At 53.4% G+C, this 19,816-nt stretch overlaps 1 protein-coding gene across 6 annotated transcripts in view; it reads left to right on the top strand.

Moving 5' to 3' along the window:
• AK8 (adenylate kinase 8) overlaps positions 1-19,816 on the top strand; it is a 132,571-nt gene that overhangs the window by 91,816 nt on the left and 20,939 nt on the right. Inside the window, exon 12 of one of the 6 annotated variants that reach the window (XM_045467363.1) lies at positions 4,104-4,872. The exons of the other annotated variants lie outside the window; for them this stretch is intronic. Within the exon in view, the coding sequence (XP_045323319.1) occupies positions 4,104-4,332 (229 nt within the window). The 3' untranslated portion in view covers positions 4,333-4,872. Of the gene's footprint in view, positions 1-4,103; positions 4,873-19,816 lie in introns of those variants that run through there. 6 annotated transcript variants of the gene reach the window in all.

Here is a 19,816-nt window from a genome sequence, read left to right as displayed (position 1 = left end):
TCCAGGCCCTGAGCCCCATGCGGGGCTCAAACCCACCGGCCACGAGATCGTGACGTGAGCCGAAGTCAGATGCCCAACCGACTGAGCCACTGAGGCGCCCTGAACCTTTCTTTTTTAAAAAATGTTCATTTAACATTGATTTATTTTTGAGAGACAGAGACAGAGAGACAGAGTGCGAGCGGGGAGGGGCCAGACAGGGAGACACAGAAAATCCGAAGCAGGCTCCGGGCTCCGAGCGGTCAGCACAGAGCCCAACACGGGGCTCAAACTCATGAACCGCGAGATCATGACCTGGGCCAAAGTCGGATGTTTAACCAACCGAGCCACCCAGGCGCCCCGATACTTAACCTTCCTGAGCCTCAGTGCCCTTCATGGGGTAAAAACTCCACCCTCTGACCTCACCCTCTGCCGGACACAAGTAGGTATTTGCTGGGAAAACATGGATGGAAGGGGTCTACGAATTGGAAAATGCTCTGTGCAGCCAAGATGATGTTGCCAATAGATTACAAATCGAAACCTGACTTTCCCGCGGCAGGTTATTAGCCTCTCTGTGCCTCAGTTTCCTCAACCGACAACCAGGGGCGGGAACCTTTAGGACATCACGTGGAGGGGTTCGAGGAGATGGCGTAGGGAAACCCTCTGCACAGAGCCTGGCATCACGGGGGCTCCATACGAGCGAACCATGCTTATTTCTAATGTGCTGGGGACTCCAAGCCTGTCCATGGAGATCAGAGCTTCTGAAGAGAGATTGGAGCTCACCGAGATGGCAGGTGCGAGGCCTTGTGGCCCCTTGTGACCATGTCCCTCTGGTCAGAGGAAGGTGGTTCCCTGCTCACCAGCTCTGCGGCACGCTGCGTGGGGCAAAAGAAAGATTCTGCAAATAGACAAAAACAAATCGCACTTTTGTTGGAGACCCCTGTCGTTTTATACGATTTAAAGATCCTTTTTTTTTTTTTTTTAATGTTTTTAAAATTATTCCTGAGAAGGAGAGAGAGAGCACGAACAGGAGAGGGGCAGAGACAGAGAAGGACAGAGGATCCGAAGCGGGATCTGCACTGACAGCCCAGAGCCCGATGCGGGGCTCCAACTCACGAACCGTGAGATCGTGACCTGAGCCGAAGTCGGCTGCTTCACCCACTGAGCCTCCCAGGCGCCCCACAGCTTAAAGATTCTTTTGACGGCTGGACACAACACAGTGACACTCAGATGGGAGGCAGAACTTTTGTTTACTTACAGTTCCAAATAGGAGGTGGCTGCCACACGGGCCACACTGGGGGTTGCGCTGGGACGGGTAAGAGACGCTGAGCGGTGAAGGCCGCTTGCGTGTGGCCACTTGCAGATGGCAAGGGGGCGGGGGGGGGTGGGCAGCTGGGTTTTGCGAGCTCTCTGTGGATTGGCTAATTTAAATAATCTGGGGGGGGACAGGGCATAGGGGCTGTCCCCAGATGGAGTGTGGGAGCCCCGTAGGGAAGTGGTGGGAGTGGAGGGGACTCAGCAAGCTATGTCAGAAGGGAAATTGAGAATTCCCAGGCAAGACTTTGAAACTGGGTCAAGGCAGGGCTTGTGAGATGCTGCGTCGCACCTGTCCTGTGCCGGCCTGGCCCAGTTCCGCCTTCTCCACCTTCCACGGTTAAGGTGCGATTTGGGAGACAAACCTCAGGAGGTTTAAGCTCGGCCCAAAGACCATTCATCCACCCCTGCAGCCCTTTCGTCCACTGTGCGGTGACCCCCCAGCACGTCTGAAAGCCCTGCCCGTGCGCGCTCTGGCGTCCTGGCACTGTCCTGTGGACCAGTTTGTCCTCACTTTCGTATCCACCGGCGGCCCCCACGTGCCCGAGGCATCATCTTCCCGGGCCACCAGCTAGGTTTCCACGGTGCTTCTCACTGTCGCTAGCGCCCGGCCGCTCACACGCTGCCCGCAGGCTCCGAGAGCAGCCTGGCACTAACCTGTAGCCCACCTAAATCCCAGTGGGGGATGGGAATTCGGTGGCCACCTTGGGGGCTGGAGGCGAGGCCAGGCCGTGGTTCCCAGAGGCGGCAGCTGGATCACCCGGCCTGGAGGAAGGAAGGACGAGCACCCCTGGGCCTCGACCCCCAGGACGTGGCCCGTAATGGTGGTGAAGGGGCCGGCAGCCCACGGCCCCTGCGGCCACCGCATTTTCATCTTCCAGTAAAGAAGAGCCGAAGGGGAAAAAAGGAAGGCTTTTCCATTATTTTCCAGCCTGGGGACCGTTGACATTTTAGCACTTATTTGCAGTGTTTGCATAAGAAAATCTGGTGAGGAGGATTCTGAGCGAATGTGGAAGGTCCGTGCCACTTGCTTCCTGGGTTAACCCCCGTCTGTCGCTAGGTCTGTCGTCTGCCTTTGAGAGCATGAGAGCAATTGCTTTTGAAGCCACGTCAACGATGTACGTTACCTTTGAACTCCTCCCCTGCGGCCTCCGGGGTTTATCAGAAGGGAAGAACACAGTGATTCCCAGCGAGCCTGCCATCCAGGCGACCACAGGCGTGGTTCTGCCGTCCCGGACGGGCAGCTGAGGGCTCTGAAGGCGGGCTGCCCGGTGTGCGGGTGGCGAGAGACCAGGAACCTCGAGAGGTGGGGTCGGTGCTGTCTGGGGATCTTTAGGAAGAGGCAGGGCAGACATACAACAAGGGGCCGCGTGGCATTTTCTTGGTGGGTAATTCTGTTAGTTAAAGACGGACACTCAGCTTATTCCTTAACCAGGCGATACCGGTAAAAGTTATTTCCTAAGAATTTTCGGAGAGCGCCCGGTCCTTCCTGCCGTGTCGGCCCGGCTTCCCCGCTGTCTGTAAGGAGTCTACGAAAGATCTCCAGGGTCATTTTGCCACCTTCTGCGTTTGGCACAGCGTTCCGGGTGAACGTGTCCTTTTGGGAGAAAGTGACAACTTTTCTCGACCTCCTATTTCAGTGTCTGATAACCTGCACAGTCAGAAAATCCCCCTCGTGTCACCTCTCCCCCCCCCCCCCCGGCCCCCATCAAGGCTTACTGTCCTTCGCGGCAGAGCACGTCTCAATCTCGTTCTCACCTGTGGATGCTAAGCCCTTATTAGGGGTCCAGTGGGTTTTACCCAACCCGTAACAGGCAGGCCTGCGCCCGCGGTGAGTAAGACATCAGAGAAGACAAACATGTCTTCCCCGCCACGGCGATCGGAGTTCCGGAGCAATCTCCATGCCTGGGTGGAGAATGACAGGTGACCTTTAACAGAACAGAGCCCGGGGTGGTTGGCATTTGAGTCTGGTTCTGATGGAGACGCCCCCAGTTTTGGCAGGCGCGAGGCTCAACCGTTCGTTTCAAGTCATTTCCCCGAGTAAGGCAACAGGCTGAGACGCCGGAATGATTTGCAGATATCATGTTTGTTTTTCTTTACCCAAAGGAGACTTTGGGAGACATCAGAGCGTACTTCAATTTTCCATCTTCCTCCGAGGCGTAAATAAAGTGCTGAACCGGTGAACCCGGGCGTTGTGTTGTAAAAGCCTGGGCCTCCGCCAGGTCCAGGTGGCAGACGCCTGCGAGCTCGAAACTCTCCTCCCTAAATATCACAGAAATTATTTAATAAAAGGAAAACTTTTTAAGGAAGTCTTCCACAAACAGAAGTTCAGCTCCACTTTTCCTGAGATCGTGAAACTCTGGGCTTCGCTGCCTTGTGGGCTTTGGGGTCTCTGCAGATTCCAGACCGCACACCCAGCCCCCACGAGCAGATGCACCAGACGCCCCCACACCCCGTTGGGCTCGGGAGCAGAGCCTCCATCCCGGGGCCCCGACGGTGCCCGCCGCCCCCCCCGCCCCCGCCTTTCTCTCCCGGGCCTCTGTCTCATGAAGCGTGGGTTCTAGATCCCTGGAGAGGACTGCAGGCCTCGAGAAACGACCTGCCAGGTCTGGGATTCCTGCTCACGGAGCGGAGGGAAGCTGGGGACCAGGAGAGGGAGAAATCTGTCTTTCCCACCCACCCCTCCTGCTCGTGCCCCATACACCCCGAACGCATCTGCCTCCTTCCTGCTTTCTAATCACTGGGTGTTTGCTCGTGACTGGCTTCTTTCAGAACACCATCGGTTTTTGTCTGTATCTTACCTTTTCTACGAGGCTTAGCTCCACCTCCGCCTCCTCCAGGAAGCCTCCCCTGATGCTTCTCCTTGTTCTGCACCTTCATGGGACTCTGTACATCGTTCCCGTGATAGGAAGCCGCTTCACAGGATGGTGCTTCAACCAGAGGCTCTGGAAGCCTGGCTTTGCCCCTTTCATGCTCTGTGAGCCTGGTCGGGCTGTTAGGATCTCCGGACGTCAGTTTTTTTCCGAGCTAAGATGGGAGTGACTTTGTCCTGACAGGCAGCACGTATTCACAGAAGATGCGTTACGTGCGGGTACTGCTGAAGCTGTGGGAAGCCAGGAGAAATGAGAGCTAAACAGTTCCCATCACATGGCTTACGTTCTAGTCGGGGCGGGAAATGGCCACATGCAGTCGACAGATCCTTAATAGGCTGAGATCCAGAGAAAGCGGTAAAGCAGGAAAAAGGGGAGTAAGGAAGGTGGGCGGTGGGGAGGCAGAGGAGGAGACGGTATGTTGGGTAAAAGCTGGCCCGGGACGGCCTTTCTGCCAAGAGGACACGTTAGCAGAGGTTTAAAGCCATCGCGTGAAGACCTGGGGAAGGGCAGTGCAGGAAACAGTGAGTGCAAAGGCCCTGAGGTGGGAGTGAGCTTGGCAAGCTTAAGAGGCATCGTGGCCAAAGGACTGGGGATGGAGTGGGAAGGGAGGAGCGAGGGAGTGGATGGGGCCCCTGGAGGTCTTGGCCTTTTCCTGTGAGTCAGGTGGGAGCCCTGGAGGGACTGGGCAGACGAGGGCGTGGACGGTGGGCGATGGCAGGAGATCGAGGGTGGAGGAGGAAGCGGGGAGGGCGGGTGGGAGGCCCTGGGCAAGAATCCCGCTGAGAGAGCCTGGTGCCATGGGCCCAGGGCGGTGGCCATGCAGGAGGTATGGCCTATTATGGCCTATTAGGAGGTAGTCGGGCTCTGACTGTATTTTGGAGGAGAAGAGATGCAATCAGGTTGGATGCGGGGCATGCGAGAGAGAGAGAGAGAGAGAGAGAGAGAGAGAGAGACTTCGAGCAGAGTTCTGCAGTGTTTGCCGGAGCGTCTGGGAAGCGCGGGCTGGCCATCGACATGAGAGGCAGGGGAGCAGCAGGCTCGAGGGGCCGCCGGCTTGGTTTTGGACACGGGGAGACGGGGATGCCTGTTAGGAGCCTGTGTGAGTCCCGGGGCAGCGACACCAGAGCGCCACAGACGGTGGTGTTTGCAGGGCAGAGCGAACTTTCTCTACGTTCTGGAGGCCGGGAGTCCTAGATCGAGGCGTTGTCTCCTCGGAGGCCCCTCCCCTCGGCCCACAGACAACCCTGGTGCTGCCTCTTCATGTGCTCGTGTGTCCCCAGGGCCCCGTGTGTCCACACTTCGTCCTCTTGCAGGACACCAGATGGGGTCAGAGCCTCCTGTAAAGACTCTGTCTCCAAATACCAGGAACCGGGGCTCAGCATAGGAATTTTAGGGGCGCCTGGGTGGCTCGGTTCGTGCGTTCGAGCCCCGCATCGGGCTCTGTGCTGACAGCTCGGAGCCCGGAGCCTGCTTCCGATTCTGTGTCTCCCTCTCTCTCTGCCCCTCCCCTGCTCACACTGTATCTTTCTCTCAAAAATAAATAAACATTAAAAATTTTTTAAAAGTAGGAATTTTAGAGCATGCCCTCAGCCCCTAGGGGCCGGTGGGGGCCTTGGCTGTGGCAGCCTAAGCAAACTCACACAGGCTCCTAGTGGGCACCTCAGTCACATCTTCGTGGCTGCCCCGGTCGCACACGGGCGTTGCTCAAGGAGCCCCCGGCTTCCCCCAGCACCTTCTCTGGCTCCCCGGCAAGGTTTGCCATCGCTCCTGTCCCGCCCCCAGTCCCAGCCAGTGCTCTGAGCTTTCAAAACCATGGAAGTCAAACCAGAAGGCCCCTGGTGGCCTTCTAGTACATCCTCCAAATTGCACAGAGGGAGAAACTGAGGCCCCGAGAGACTAAGCAACTTGACTGAGGTCTCACTGTGAGTGAGTGGGGGCTGGAACCAGGCGTCCTGGCCCCGGGCTGGCCATACTCTTATTTGTTTCGATTTTAATTACTTTTATTTTTTGTTTTGAAGTTTATTTATTTGGGGGGACGGTAGAGAGAGAATCCCAAGCAGACCCCACACTGTCACTGCAGAGCCGGATGTGGGGCTCGAACCCACAAACAGTGAGATCCTGACCCGAGCTGAAGTCAAGAGTCAGATGCTAAACCGACTGAGCCACCCAGGCGTCCCATTTTTGGTTTTAAATGCCATATTCTTTTCCGCGTCCCAGCCCACCAGGGCGGTGAGCCATTGCCCACCTTGCAGTCATGCCTGGCACCCGAGGCCCTTCCAGGGTCCCCTTTTCCTTGGGAAGATGGGCCTCGACTGCCATGTTCCTGGCAGAAGGTCCCCCCCATGATTGCTTTAACCAGATGCCCCTCTTCTTGCGGAGCTCTGGGACCATCCCCCTCCCCTCTCAACAATAATTAGCCTTGTAAGACTAATGGACGAATTCGTGTCTAATTACCCTGTTGAAGGCCCAATTATGCGATTAACATTCGTGGGCTATAAGCTAATGATGAGCCGAGCCTGTCATTTGCATAGCATTAAGTTAATTGAGCCGCCAGCCGAGGGGCGGATGGGGTGGCGTCGGCAGGATTCTCTTTCTGGAAGGATACTAATGACCAGAGAGGACGGTTCACCTGACAGCTTTATTAATTAACAGCGATCTGATTACCTCGCAGGAGTGGCAAGTGGCAGTGGGCAGAAAAGCTCAGCTTTGTCACAAATGGGAGATGGGCGCCCCGGCTGCTGAGTTTTCTTCCCAGCACCCGGCTGTGTTAGCTCACGATCACCTGGAAGAACCACCGTGGAAAAGTCTTCCTGCAAAACCTTGCTCGCGCCCTTCTGTGAACGCACTTAGCAGCACATTTTCCTTGCTCTTTAATCATTTATTCTCTCGCTCATCCATCCATTCCTCTCACACGCGTGGAGCTCCTGCGGAGCGAGGCCGGGCCCCCTGCCTTGGGAGTGAGAGGGTTCCGCTAGGCTAGAAGCTTCCAGCTTCCCCCGGACGTTTCCGACTCAGCACGGCGTCACCCTCGCAACTGGTGAATGTCAGCAGAGAAGCTCAGACTTCGAAGGATCCTTGGAGATCACCGACCGGTTCAGGTCCCTGATTTCACGCCACATGGAACAGGAGGCCAAAGAGGCCAAGAGCAGGAAGTTTGCGTCCGCAGCAGGGCGTGGTGGGGTGGGGCGGGCGGGTGCTCCTGGCCCGGCCCCACGTCCCCTGCCCCCAGAACTGCTCTGCCTTTTCAGGCCCTCTCTCAACCCCTGTGGATGGGATGTGGAGCTCTTACCTGTCACCTCCTGGGGAAACTTGCCTGGGAACCCCTCCCACGTGCTTGGCTGGCCCCTCCCTTCTCCCTCGTGGCACTCGAGCCCACTGGCCCATGTTTCTTCTGGGAAGAAGAGTCCCTGAGGCAGGGACTCTGCGATGCTTACAACTTAGGTGACTGAGCCAGCTAAGGAACCGTGGAAGCCGTGTGAGTGACCTAAAACCCAGGTTGTTCTCCAGTGAGTTTGAAACCAGAATTTTTAAAACAAGAAGTAACATCACGTATACGTCTGTATGGAATTTGTTCTTTCACTTAACAAGATATTGTGGACATCTTTACCATTACATAAAGCCACAACTCATTAAATGTTTGTTAAGTATCACACCATGCAAACTATTACGTAGTAATAGTTTGTGTTCAGGATTACATAGTCCAGGTGTATCTAATGTATTTAAAAATTTTCTTAATGTTTATTTTTAAGAGAGAGAGAGACAGAGACAGAGAGACAGAGTACAAGCAGGGGAGGGGCAGAGAGAGAGGGAGACACAGAATCCGAAGCAGGCTCCAGGCTCCGAGCTGTCAGCACAGAGCCCGACGCGGGGCTCGAACCCACAAACCCCAAGATCATGACCCGATTCGAAGTCCCAGACGCTCAACCGACTGAGCCACCCAGGCACCCCTGATAATGTACTAAATGCCCTCTGTGTGGCAGACAGTTACGTTGTCTCCAGTTTTTTTGTTTTTGTTTGTTTTTTTTTCTGTTACAAGCAGCGCAGCAACAAGCTCACACACGCAGTCGTTGCACATTTGTTTAAAATTCAAGGGATGGCATCACCGGCCCCGCAGATCCATACAACTAAAAAGTTGAATAGTTTTCTAACTGACAGGAGTCAGAAATCAAAAGAGTACCCATGGATAGCCAGTGAAAAAGAAATCTCGAAGAACAACTGAAAATTAATCGTCTAAGCCTCTGACTTAGGCTAGAAAAATAATAAACCCAAAAGTGGCAGGAGAGAGAGACCACAGGAATAGAAATCAGGAGTGCAAAAACCGGCAACGGAGCCAAAAGTGCATTGTTTGACAAAAATCAATGAAATCTACACACTTCTAGCAAGGTAGAGAAGGCTTAGATAAACAACACTTGGCATACAAAAGGGGACAGAGCCATAAATATAAAATATTATGAACTTTATTATAATAAATCTAGACACATAGGATGGATAAATTCACAGGAAAAAAAAAAAAAAAGTCTTACCAGTATTGACATTAGAAGAAATAGAAAATCCAAACGGTCCTATTGCTAGTAAATACCTTGAAGCATAACCGTGAGACCCTCCTTCCCCCAAACACTCCTGCACATGAATGCTTGTGGCAGCACTGTGTGTGAGAGCAAAACACCTTGGGGAAGACACCCCTGTGCAGAAGATCCTGGGCGAATCACAGCAGATGGTATGCTACGCGGCTGCAGGAGGGGTAGACTACAGCTGTGCATGTCGACGGGGAGGAATCTTAGAAAAATAACGCTGAGGACAAATGCAAGTTGTGAAAGAACATATTTAGCAGGATACCACCGCAAGCACACTAATGCATTGTTTAGGTACTTTTATACACCTTTAATCATTCACGACGGCGGTTTTCTTCCAGTGTCGGAATAGACAGGAAGGGACTGGTTAGGAAGGTCTGGAGCATTTTGTCAGTACTGGAGCAATGCATTTCTCGTGTAGGTTATATATATATATATACACACACACACACACACACACACACATAAGAATGTAATATATATATATATAAAGAATGTATCTACCCAGATAGACATTTTTTCAAGAAAGCAATATTTGTTTTACTCACCAATATACTTGGTGAATAGCTCCTAAAGTAACAATGCCTGGTACATAGTAGGTGAGCAACAAACATTTGGGGACTGAGTGACTGTATGTTACATAACTTATTTTTGTATATCAAAATGTGTCAAAATAAAAAGGGGGGGGGAATATTAAGCTTTCTTTTCACCCTAGAACTCTACTCCCTTTCCTAGAAGCAACCACTGCTCGTAGTTGGTTGAACATTCTTCAAGAAAATGTCTCTGCATCAATAGCTAAGAGATAAGTAAATGCATTTATTTTATGTAGATGGAGACGTACCACATACTTTGCTGACCGTCTCTTTTCTCTTAATGCTGTAACTGCAGACTTTTTTCACATAGCACATATGGCTCTATTCCTCATTTTTTTTTTTATGTTTATTTATTTATTTTTGAGAGAGAGAGAAAACACAGCGAGGGAGGGCAGAGAGAGAGAAGGAGACACAGAGTCTGAAGCAGGCTTCGTAGCCAAAGTCAGACGCTCAACGGATTGAGCCTCCCAGGTGCCCCTGCTCCTCATTCTTTTTAATGGCTACATAGCATTCTAGTCTGTGACTGTGCAGTAATTTATTTAGCAGAAAAGCATTTTTGAAAAGCATTTAGGGGCACCTGCGTAGCTCAGTTTGTTAAGTGTCCAACTTTGTTTTGGGTCGTGATCTCACGAGTTTTGTGAGTGTGAGTCCCACATCGGACTCTATGTTGTCAGTGTGGAGCCTGATTGGTATCCTCTGTCCCTCTCTCTCTGCCCCTCCCCCTCTCTTGCACTGTCCCTCAAAACTAAATAAACATTTTAAAAAAGTAAAGAAATGCATTTAGACTGTTTCCTTTCTTTCACTTTGCCAATAGTGCTACAATAAAAGTACATATGGCTCTGTGTATTCAGAAGACTCTCCCTATAGGGTAAAATCCTGGAGGTGGAAGCTGAATTGTGGTTGCATTTCTATTTTCGGTGAGCACTACCAAAGTGCCTGAGGGCTCCTGATTTACTGGTGGAGATAAAGAATCGTACAGCCGAAGGTGGTGTGTGCTTTGGGAACAGCTCTACCGTCCAAGAAACAAAGGCTCCACGTAAGCCTGGATATGCCGCAGGACCACAGGGGGCACCTAAACGGCAACCCTGCAGCCGCCCAAGTTCATGGTGCAGTTCAGTGACCCATGCACCTGCTCAAGCTGTGGAAAATGCTTGACGTCACAGAACCAGTGTGTCAGGGAGCGTATCTTTTCCCTTAGGATCAATGATGGATTTACAATATGTCTAAATGTTTCCTTTCAAGAATGGTTGTTGGCACAAAAACAGACACTTAGATCAATGGAACAGAATAGAGAACCCAGAAACGGACCCACAAACGTATGGCCAGGTAATCTTTGGCAAAGCAGGAAAGAATATCCAATGGAATAAAGACAGTCTCTTCAGCAAGTGGTGCTGAGAAAACTGGACCGCTTTCCTACACCATACACAAAAATAAACTCAAAATGGATGAAAGACCTCAATGTAAGACAGGAAGTCATCGAAATCCTCGAGGAGGAAGCAGGCAAAAACCTCTTGGATCTTGGCCGCAGCAACTTCTTACTCAACGCGTCTCCAGAGGCAAGGGAAACAAAAGCAAAAATGAACTACTGGGACCTCATCAAAATAAAAAGCTTCTGCACAGCGAAGGAAACCATCAGCAAAACTAAAAGGCAACTGACCGAATGGGAGAAGATATTTGTAAATGACATAGCAGATAAAGTGTTAGTATCCAAAACCTATAAAGAACTTATCAAACTCAACACCCAAAAAACAAATAATCCAGTAAAGAAATGGGTGAAAGACATGAATAGACACTTCTCCAAGGAAGACATCCACATGGCCAACCGACACAGGAAAAAATGCTCCACATCACTCATCATCAGGGAAATACAAATCAAAACCACAATGAGATACCACCTCACACCTGTCAGAATGGCCAACATTAACAACTCAGGCAACAACAGATGTTGGCGAGGACGCAGAGAAAGAGGATCTCTTCTGCATTGTTGGTGGGAACGCAAGCTGGTGCAGCCACTCTGGAAAACAGTATGGAGGTTCCTCAAAAAAATAAAAATAGAACTACCCTACGACCCAGCAATCACACTACTAGGTATTTATCCATGGGATACAGGGATGCTGTTTCTAAGGCCAATGTTTATAGCAGCGCTATCAACAATAGCCAAAGTGTGGAAAGATCCCAAATGTCCATGGATGGATGAATGGATAAAGAAGATGTGCTGTATATATATATATACAGTGGAGTATTACTCGGCAATTGAAACAGATGAAATCTTGCCATTTGCAACTACGTGGATGGAACTGGAAGGTATTATGCTAAGTGAAATCAGTCAGAGAAAGACAAATATCATATGACTTCACTCATGTGACGACTTTAAGAGACAAAACAGACGAACGTAAGGGAAGGGAAGCAAAATAACATAAAAACAGGGAGGGGACAAAGCATAAGAGACTCATAAATATGGAGTACAAACAGAGGGTTACTGGAGGGGTTGTGGGAGGGCAGATGGGCTAAATGGGCAAGGGGCACTAGGGAATCTACTCCTGAAACCATTGTTGCACCATATGCTAACTAACTTGGATATAAATTTAAAAATAAATAAATCAATCAATGAATGGTTGTATTGCCCACAACAGTTACTTTCCGATTTGGATGCAGCGTATTTAAGTAATGATATTTATTTCCATTTTTAGCTTTGACTCACAGCTAAAACATGACAGGCTTATTACGAACATGAAGGTCCATTGTGAAAGAAAGTCATTTGCACAAGACCCACGCCACCTCCTTAAGAAGCTGGAGGCTAACGTACTCCACCATCTCTGCCACACGGAGCGTGCACGGCCGCCTTGTGGTTGGGGTGGGTCCCCGACATTTAGCCTTTAGGGAGGACACGTCTCTGGAAACTCTGCCCTCGGCTCAGGCTGCCCGTCTTGCGGCCGGGTGGGAGGGGGCAGGCCAGGGTCACTCATCCTTCCCCAGATGTGCATCCGGGAAAAGCATGGGCGCCAAGCCCCATCTGGACGCGGGTCCGCTCAGTTCCCGAGGGACCACCTGCTGGCTGGCATTGCCATGGCATTTTCTAGAAGTGGTAGGTTTAGTATCAAAGGCAGGAGCTTGGGGCGTCAAAGAGACGAGAGCTTGAGTCGGTGTCTGTTGACATCTGTTCAGTGAGCACGTGCTGTGTGCTGGGACACTGAGCAAGACGGACGGACAGCTTACCCTCCGGGGAGGGGGGCCCTGCTCTGGGGGGGGGGGTGGGATATGACCAGTAAACATGTTGCTTATAACGCAGACCGCTTTGCTTAGCTCTGAGGCCCCACGGGTGTGTGGGAAGCTGCTGTCAGGGGTTCCCCGGAAGCAGAGGGAACAGCAGGGCAGAGGCCCGGAGGCGGTAGCTGGTTCCTCTTCTGGTCACCTCACCTTCCTTCATTCGCTGAGCGGAATTGGTCGCATGTGTGGTGTAAAGTCACTGTTAGGTTCCATGAGGGCGGTGGGTAGATGTGAGTAATTGACTGTCACCGTTACCACTTTGGGTACTGGCTTGGTGAGCTGCGGTTCCCTCTGTACTTTGCAGAGGACGCCCCCTGGCACAGCCCTGTGGCTCCATGAGAGAGAGAGAGCTGGGGTCGCCCGGCAGAGGACAAGGCCGTCTTGCCCTTCTCTCCCGGGGATGGCGGGCAGGAGACCGTGGTGTTGGTGGAATGAAGATGGGGGGTGGGGAGGTGGTTGGGGGAGGGAGGAGCCCCTCCTGAACTTCCCCTCTTGCTCCAGAACCCTCCAGCCATGCCAGGGAGCCGTGGAAATTTCTTTCCTGCCCGTGGCGGCGAAGCACCACTCCAGGTGATGGCTCCGGGATTGAAATGTCAGTCCCTTTGGCTGCCCCTGGACACGGGTGCTCAGCTGTCATCTGCTTGGTGCCCACAGCAACTGCCACGGTGTCATAGAGACAAACGTAGCCCCAAACTGGAGTCTGATGGATCCGAAATTACGTATTTAGTTCACAGTCGGTATAGAGTGCTCATAAAATCTTGATCATGATGGAGAGGCTAATAAACATTTGAGAACATAAATATTTGGGGGAAGCAATGGCTCTGTGAAACATTTAGTTGTGGAGTAGTTAGGAGAACAGAGAAAATCAGCCAGGCAGAACTCTCCAGATACCAATCTGGTGAGTTATATATGAAGGGCCGGTAATGACCTTGAGTGAGCCGTTTTATGGGCGTGCAGACGTTAATTTGGCGGGTACGTTCATGCGGGGCTGCACTGCCTTGGGTAGCTGCGTCACACGGGGCCTCGGCCTATTTGCCCTTCCCATATCTGAGTCGAGGGGGGCACGGGTGCGATTGGCTGGGGCGGGGGTCACGTTGGCCCATGGAGCGCTTTCTGGACTCCAGTGGAACGTGGCACCGAGTCGGCCCTCAGGCAGCCAGGCGCGCACGAGGAGGTGCCGGGGAAGGCTGTCCTGGGTGGAGAGGGTGCCTCAGAGCCCCCTGACCTGTTGTCCCGGAGTCTGGCAGCTCTGTGGGAAGGAAAGAGCCCCCGCCCCCCACACCACGCGCAGCAGCTGGGGGCCCAGCCTGGCCAGGTTCAAATCCCGCCTTGCCATTCACAGGACCTCGGGCAGGTGCCTCCCTTGCTGTACAGACTGGGCTTGGTGACGGAGGCGCGAGCGTGGTAAGAAATAAATGAGGTGATGAGTGTGCGGTGCTTCTGGAAGCTCCAAAGTTGGGACAAGCATCACCCCCTGGCTTGGCCACAAGGATTCTGGAAGTCTGCATCAGCAGGGCCCAGCGAGTCTGGCGAGAGCGTGGCTGGGGTTCGATGCACGTTTTGGAGCGCGCCCCCCCCGCCCCCCCCGGCAGCTGATCCCCACTCACCCCCGTCCTCCCTGCGACTGGTGGGAAGTTGGAGTAAAGGACTCTTACCGAGCGCAGTGAAAGTTTTAAAGTATGCAGATTATTTACTTAACAAACGTTTCCGTGGGTTTCCCGCTGCCGCCTCCCCCCAACCCCTGCCCCGCCTTTGGGGAGCAGAGCTCCACACCCTGAGGACCCCTCCGGGAGAGACCTCGTGCCGAACATGGTCCTTTGTGTCGACGCCAAGGAAGGCAGTTGGCTGGAGCTGCCGGCGGTGACGTTTTGTCGTGAGAACCCCGGGGGCTTCTTTTCGGGAGGCTCATCCTTCTCTGTACAAGAACAAACTCTCGTATGTCCCGTGAGAGGAAAACGCAGGGGGACAGAACTTAAGTGGACCGGCAGGCGTCTGGACAGAAGGAACTTTGGCGGCGTCTGTAGGGGTGGCCATGAGAGACAAAGCCAAAGCCGACCCGGGGATAAACCTCTCTCCGCGGGGATCTTTGAGAATCGGAGGCCGTCCTTGGTCCGAGGCCACTCGTCTGCCTGCAGAACTTGATCTTCCGGGGAAAACCTAATCATTCAAAAGCATTCGTGAGTCAGGGCGGAGGGAGCTGGCTGGGTGCTGGCCCACCCCTCCCGTCACCTTGGACCTCGCCCCACCGCAGGGCCCCCAGTTGTATCTGTGGTCCCGCGCAACGGTAACGGAATGCAAATGGCCTTTGTTATTTGGAACAGAAATGCATCTTCCTGCCGAGGTCCCTTTGAAACATCACAGAACATAACCTGCTCAGAGCCTCCCATTTCCCGATCCCCACCTTCCCCCGTCCTGTGAGCAGGTGCCGCAGAGATGTGTCCGCATCATTGCTTCACCGCTTGCCCAGGTTTGGGCTGAGCTGGGTGGGTCCTCGGGGAGCCGCAAACCCGGCGTGCCCGCAGCGGGTCCTTTAGAGAGAGGCTCCCTTCTCGGCTGCACTGACCCGGACCAGTTATTCCCATTCAGGGTGACTGCCTCTCCTCCCACAGAAAACACTTCCCTTCTAAGGAGGGGCTCCAGCCCCTCCCCTCGGTGAGCTCCGAGCCACCAGCAGAGCAGAGCCTGGGACAGTGGACAAGTTCCCATCCTGTCCTGCGGGGCCCACTGGCGGGGTCTCCACAATGCAGGGGCAAAATGAGGAGACGCAGGTTGGCGGGGGGCGGTGAAGGGGGTAAGGGCTAGAACTTTCAGGAGGGCGTGACTTTGCAGGTGACTTCACGTCTCCTAGCATCAGGCTCCTTGTGACTCCCGGGGCCACGGCAGTGAACACAACGTTTCCACGGGAGCCCGTGCCAGCCGGGACCTGAGCAGCGCTCACCCTGCTCTGAGGGCAGCCCTGTGCCCGGGCCCCGGGGGAGATGCCCTCAGGATAGATGGCAGGCAGGACCGCTAGGCTTCTGGACTCAAATGACAGATTTCATTCACAGACAACTCTCAACACCCAGACGTTTTAAATTGCAGACCTGTATCCCCAGCCAAGGGCGCGGAAAAGCTTGATCTAGAAACTCGGGTTTCAGCATCTGGGTCCGGGGCTCATTAGGAAGTTTAACCCAGGAGCTTACCCAGATAAACAGTTTAACCCCGGGTTTGTTTGCAGTGGGCAATTAGGGGGGTGCCCCAATAATGTGTGTTGACCGAACTGTGTTGTCCTCAAAGCCTCGTGCTCGGAACAGAGGGGGACCCTGATGGGTAGGTTGGGGCTGCTGGTGCCGCAGGCTGGCCTTCGTGCGGGTGCGGCCTCCCCGGCCCGCAGCCTCTGGGTGCCGTCGGTCAAGTCCAGGCCACAGCTTGGTTCCTAAGTTGCGTTGCTAATGCACCTGCAGGTCAGCCTGGAGTTAGGGGCAGGTTTGGGAGGGGCTGGGGGCTAAGGAAGCCCCTCTCTGAAGCTGCTCCCACGGGGTGGTACCGGGTCCCCATGGGATCCACCGGGAGGAGGCTCTTTGAATCTGGATCTGCGTCTTTGCTGGCTCACAAGTAAGGGCCTCCTATCCTACTTAGAAACTTGAGAAGAGAGAGAGTGGCCTTTTGGAATGTAGCTCAGGATTTCCCTGAGATGGAACATTCTGGAAAGTCCTTTGAATTGTGCCGGGAAGGCCTCTGCAGCCTCTGCGCTGGAGAGAACGGCCCTTGGAGGAGATGAGGGGTGGAGGCCCGCCAAGGCCCTGAGGGGAGGCTGGCTGGCGGAAGAGACAGGAGGGGCCCCGGGGCCCAGGCGCGGCAAAGAAACTCAGTGAAAAGTGTGCTGAGTGCCCATGTTGTGGGAGAGGAAGGCGGGGAAGTAGGTCATGGAGGGAACGAAAAGAGGGCAAATGCGGTGCCCACCCTGCCTGCCCTGCGTGACCACCTGCCTCCACAGCGCGCCCTTCGCGGCCATTCTCCCGTGGCCTTGGCTGCGGTGGCCCCACTCAGTGGCCCTCAGCTCCAACCTACCCATCCAAGAGTCTCCCTCTGTTCTGAGGACGAGGCTTTTGAGGACAACACAGTTCAGTCAACAAACATTAGTTGAGTACCGACTGAGTGCCAGGACGGTTCTAGGAGCTGACAGTAGGGCAGAGAACAGCACAGATCAGGTGACCCCAGGACGGGACAGTACACGTAATGGTCCCCAGGGAGGAGGGCTTCAAGGGGACAAAGCAGGCATGTGAGAGGCTGGGGTGTCGCTCCTTCCTGGGGGCACCGGAAGCAGACATGTCAGCAGAGGCCTGAACCCAGTGGGGGTGGCCCCGTGGCCACCAGGGAGCTGCACGTTCGAGGCCCAGAACCAGCCTGTGCAGAGGGTGGGCTCCAAGGCAGCAAGGAGGCCATGGGGAGGGAGTCAGGAGCCAGGGGCCGTGCAGGGGACGGGGTCTGCGAGCCGCCGGCACCGAGGGCCTGAGCTTAGCGTGTGCGAATGCTCGTCCATCCATTTTGAAAGAAATCACCTTAAGAGAACATCGTCCTACAGAATCATCAGGGAGCCAGTAGAATTGTGGGCTCTTCAGTCCGGGGGTCCTGGCTGGCGTCTGGCCCTGCCCTGGACGGGCATCGTGGCCGGGGGCAAATTCGCTCCTCCCTCTGAGCCTCCGCTTTGCTCATCGGCAAAATGGGCCCCAGGTTATAGAACTGCTTCTGAAGACTTCACGAGGAGTAAATACCACGTCAAACGCACGAGGCGAAGTGAGTCAGTCACAAAAGGTCACATATTGTAGGACATCACTCAGTGGAATGTCCAGAACAGGCAAATCTACCAAGACAGACAAGCAGGCTTGGGGCCGCCCGGGGCTGCAGGAGGCGGGGGTCAGGAGTGAGTTGTTGGCGAACACTGGGTCTCTTGTTAGGGGGGTGGGAATGTTCTGGAACTTCAGAGAGGTGACACTGTGAACGTCCTAAATGCCACCGAATCACACGCTTTAAAATGGTTAACCTATGTGAATTTCTCAAGTACAAACTCAAAAATAAAGGAACAGACGTGCCTCCAGAGAACCAGTAAAGACACTCATGCAGGTGGCCCGCTTGGAAAAGTCCCTGCATTTGGCAAACACTCGGGAGCCCCGCGGTGGCCGCCTGGATGCCGGCTCCCGGCGGCTGTGGGTCCCGAGTCGACCTGGGTGAGTCGCTAGCGGGTAGGGAAGCGTGCCGCCTCATCGGTGAAGCGGGGATGCCGCTGACACCTATGTCGCAGGCTCGCGTGGAGATCCGTGAGGGCTTCGTCTAGACAGCCTCCGTGTGATGCCAGGAGGCGTATGTGAGGGGCCAGAACTCATCACGAGGTGCTCTGCACTGGAGCATCCAGCGAGGCCGTGTGCCCGGTGGTCACGGCTCAGAGTGGGGTGTTCCGCGGACCTGAGCTGAAAACGGCTGTTACTGGTGGATGTGACCTTGAGAAGTTCACTAATCACTTTGAGCCCCAGTTCCTGCGTTTGTCAAGTGGGGCGTAAGGGTCGCCCCCGCCTCCTGCACGAGGAGAGTCCACGAGATAACGCTGTGTATCCAGCGTGCTAAGCCCTTGGCAAACGCTATAAATATCGTCTGCGTAACGACAGCCATTTCATCGGAGAATTATCCCCCGCATGCGGGTTTTAGGGTGCACTTCCTTCGCCTTGCCCAAATCATATTTACCAAATAACCCAGGCAACTCATCTCTTTGCTGGTTGCAAGCTGGTCTTTTCAGACTACATTCTGATCTTTTTTTTTTTTTTAACCTTTATTTATTTTTGAGAGAGAGAGAGAGAGACAGAGTGCGAGTTGGGGAGGGACAGAGAGAGAAGGACGCACAGAATCCGAAGCGGGCTCCAGGCTCCAAGCTGTCAGCACAGAGCCCGACGCGGGGGCTGGAACTCACGGGCTGTGAGATCATGACCTGAGCTGAAGGCGAATGCTTAACCAACTGAGCCCCCCAGGCGCCCCTGTATATCCTAATCTTTTAATGGGGGATCAACCCCAAGAACCAGGGACAGGTAGTCTTTATCCTCATGTGCGTAAATGTCCAGAGTAAGCTCGGTGAGGGCAGGGACATGTCTGGCTCCTTGGCCGCTAGATTCATGTACCTGGGACAGTTGGTGCCTAGCACATAGGCACTGAGTAAATCTTTGCTGAATGAATGAATGAACATAAGCCGATTTTCCCAAACCAGAGGCATTGGTTTAGGGCTTCAGACTTTCTCACCTGGCCCCTCTTGCACCGGGGGCCGCTGCCTGAGTAAGAGATACAATCTGCACCCAGGACCATGCTGCCGGTTGTCCCCTAGAGGGGTCACCACCTCGTGGGTCCCGGTCTCTGGTCTGCCCACTCGTGAAATGCAGCACCGACTCTGTGCCAATGTCAGGGGGCCTGGCTCAGGCACGTTAAACTATAGTTTTGTGCATTGTGTGATCCACACAAGAAAGGCTGGTCCAATCCTGTGTGACTCTGGCCCCGTTAGATTAAAATGGATGTTGGGGCTCCTGGGCGTTTTGGATTCTGTGTCTCCCTGTAAAATGGATGCTTTTCCTTTTTTTTATGTTTATTCGTTTTTGAGAGAGAGAGAGAGAGAGACAGAGTGCAAGTGGGGGAGGGGCAGAGAGAGAGGGAGACACAGAATCGGAAGCGGGCTCCAGGCTCCGAGCCGTCAGCACAGAGCCCGACGCGGGGCTTGAACTCATGAACCGCGAGATCATGATCCGAGCCAAAGTTCGACGGTCAACCGACTGAGCCACCCAGGCGCCCCGATGCTTTTCCTTTTTTAAAATAACCTTTTTCTTGTGATTCTAGTGTTCTTTTTTCTTGTGATTTTATAATTAGTGTTTTTCTTACTTATAGAAATGGTACATTTTCATTGTTAAAAAAAAAAAGGAGACGTGTATAAAGAGCCCTTTTATTTCCCCTGATCCCTCCCACGTAATAATCATTACTGCCAATTTGTTGCATATCCTTCTAGATTTACTTCTCTTGTTAAATGTAAGTAGCCTTATATGACGCAGGTTGTTGTAGAACCTGTTTTTGACCTAAGTTTGTGCCTTAGACTCCCCTCCCATGTTAAAACCCTATATCTACCTTATTTTTTTTTTAATTTTTTTTTTAACGTTTATTTATTTTTGAGACAGAGAGAGACAGAGTATGAACGGGGGAGGGTCAGAGAGAGGGA

This window comes from Leopardus geoffroyi, chromosome D4, assembly GCF_018350155.1.
Source record: "Leopardus geoffroyi isolate Oge1 chromosome D4, O.geoffroyi_Oge1_pat1.0, whole genome shotgun sequence".
Taxonomy (NCBI): domain Eukaryota; kingdom Metazoa; phylum Chordata; class Mammalia; order Carnivora; family Felidae; genus Leopardus; species Leopardus geoffroyi.
Note: the sequence above shows the minus strand (reverse complement) of the source record. Positions and strands in the feature narration are given on the sequence as shown.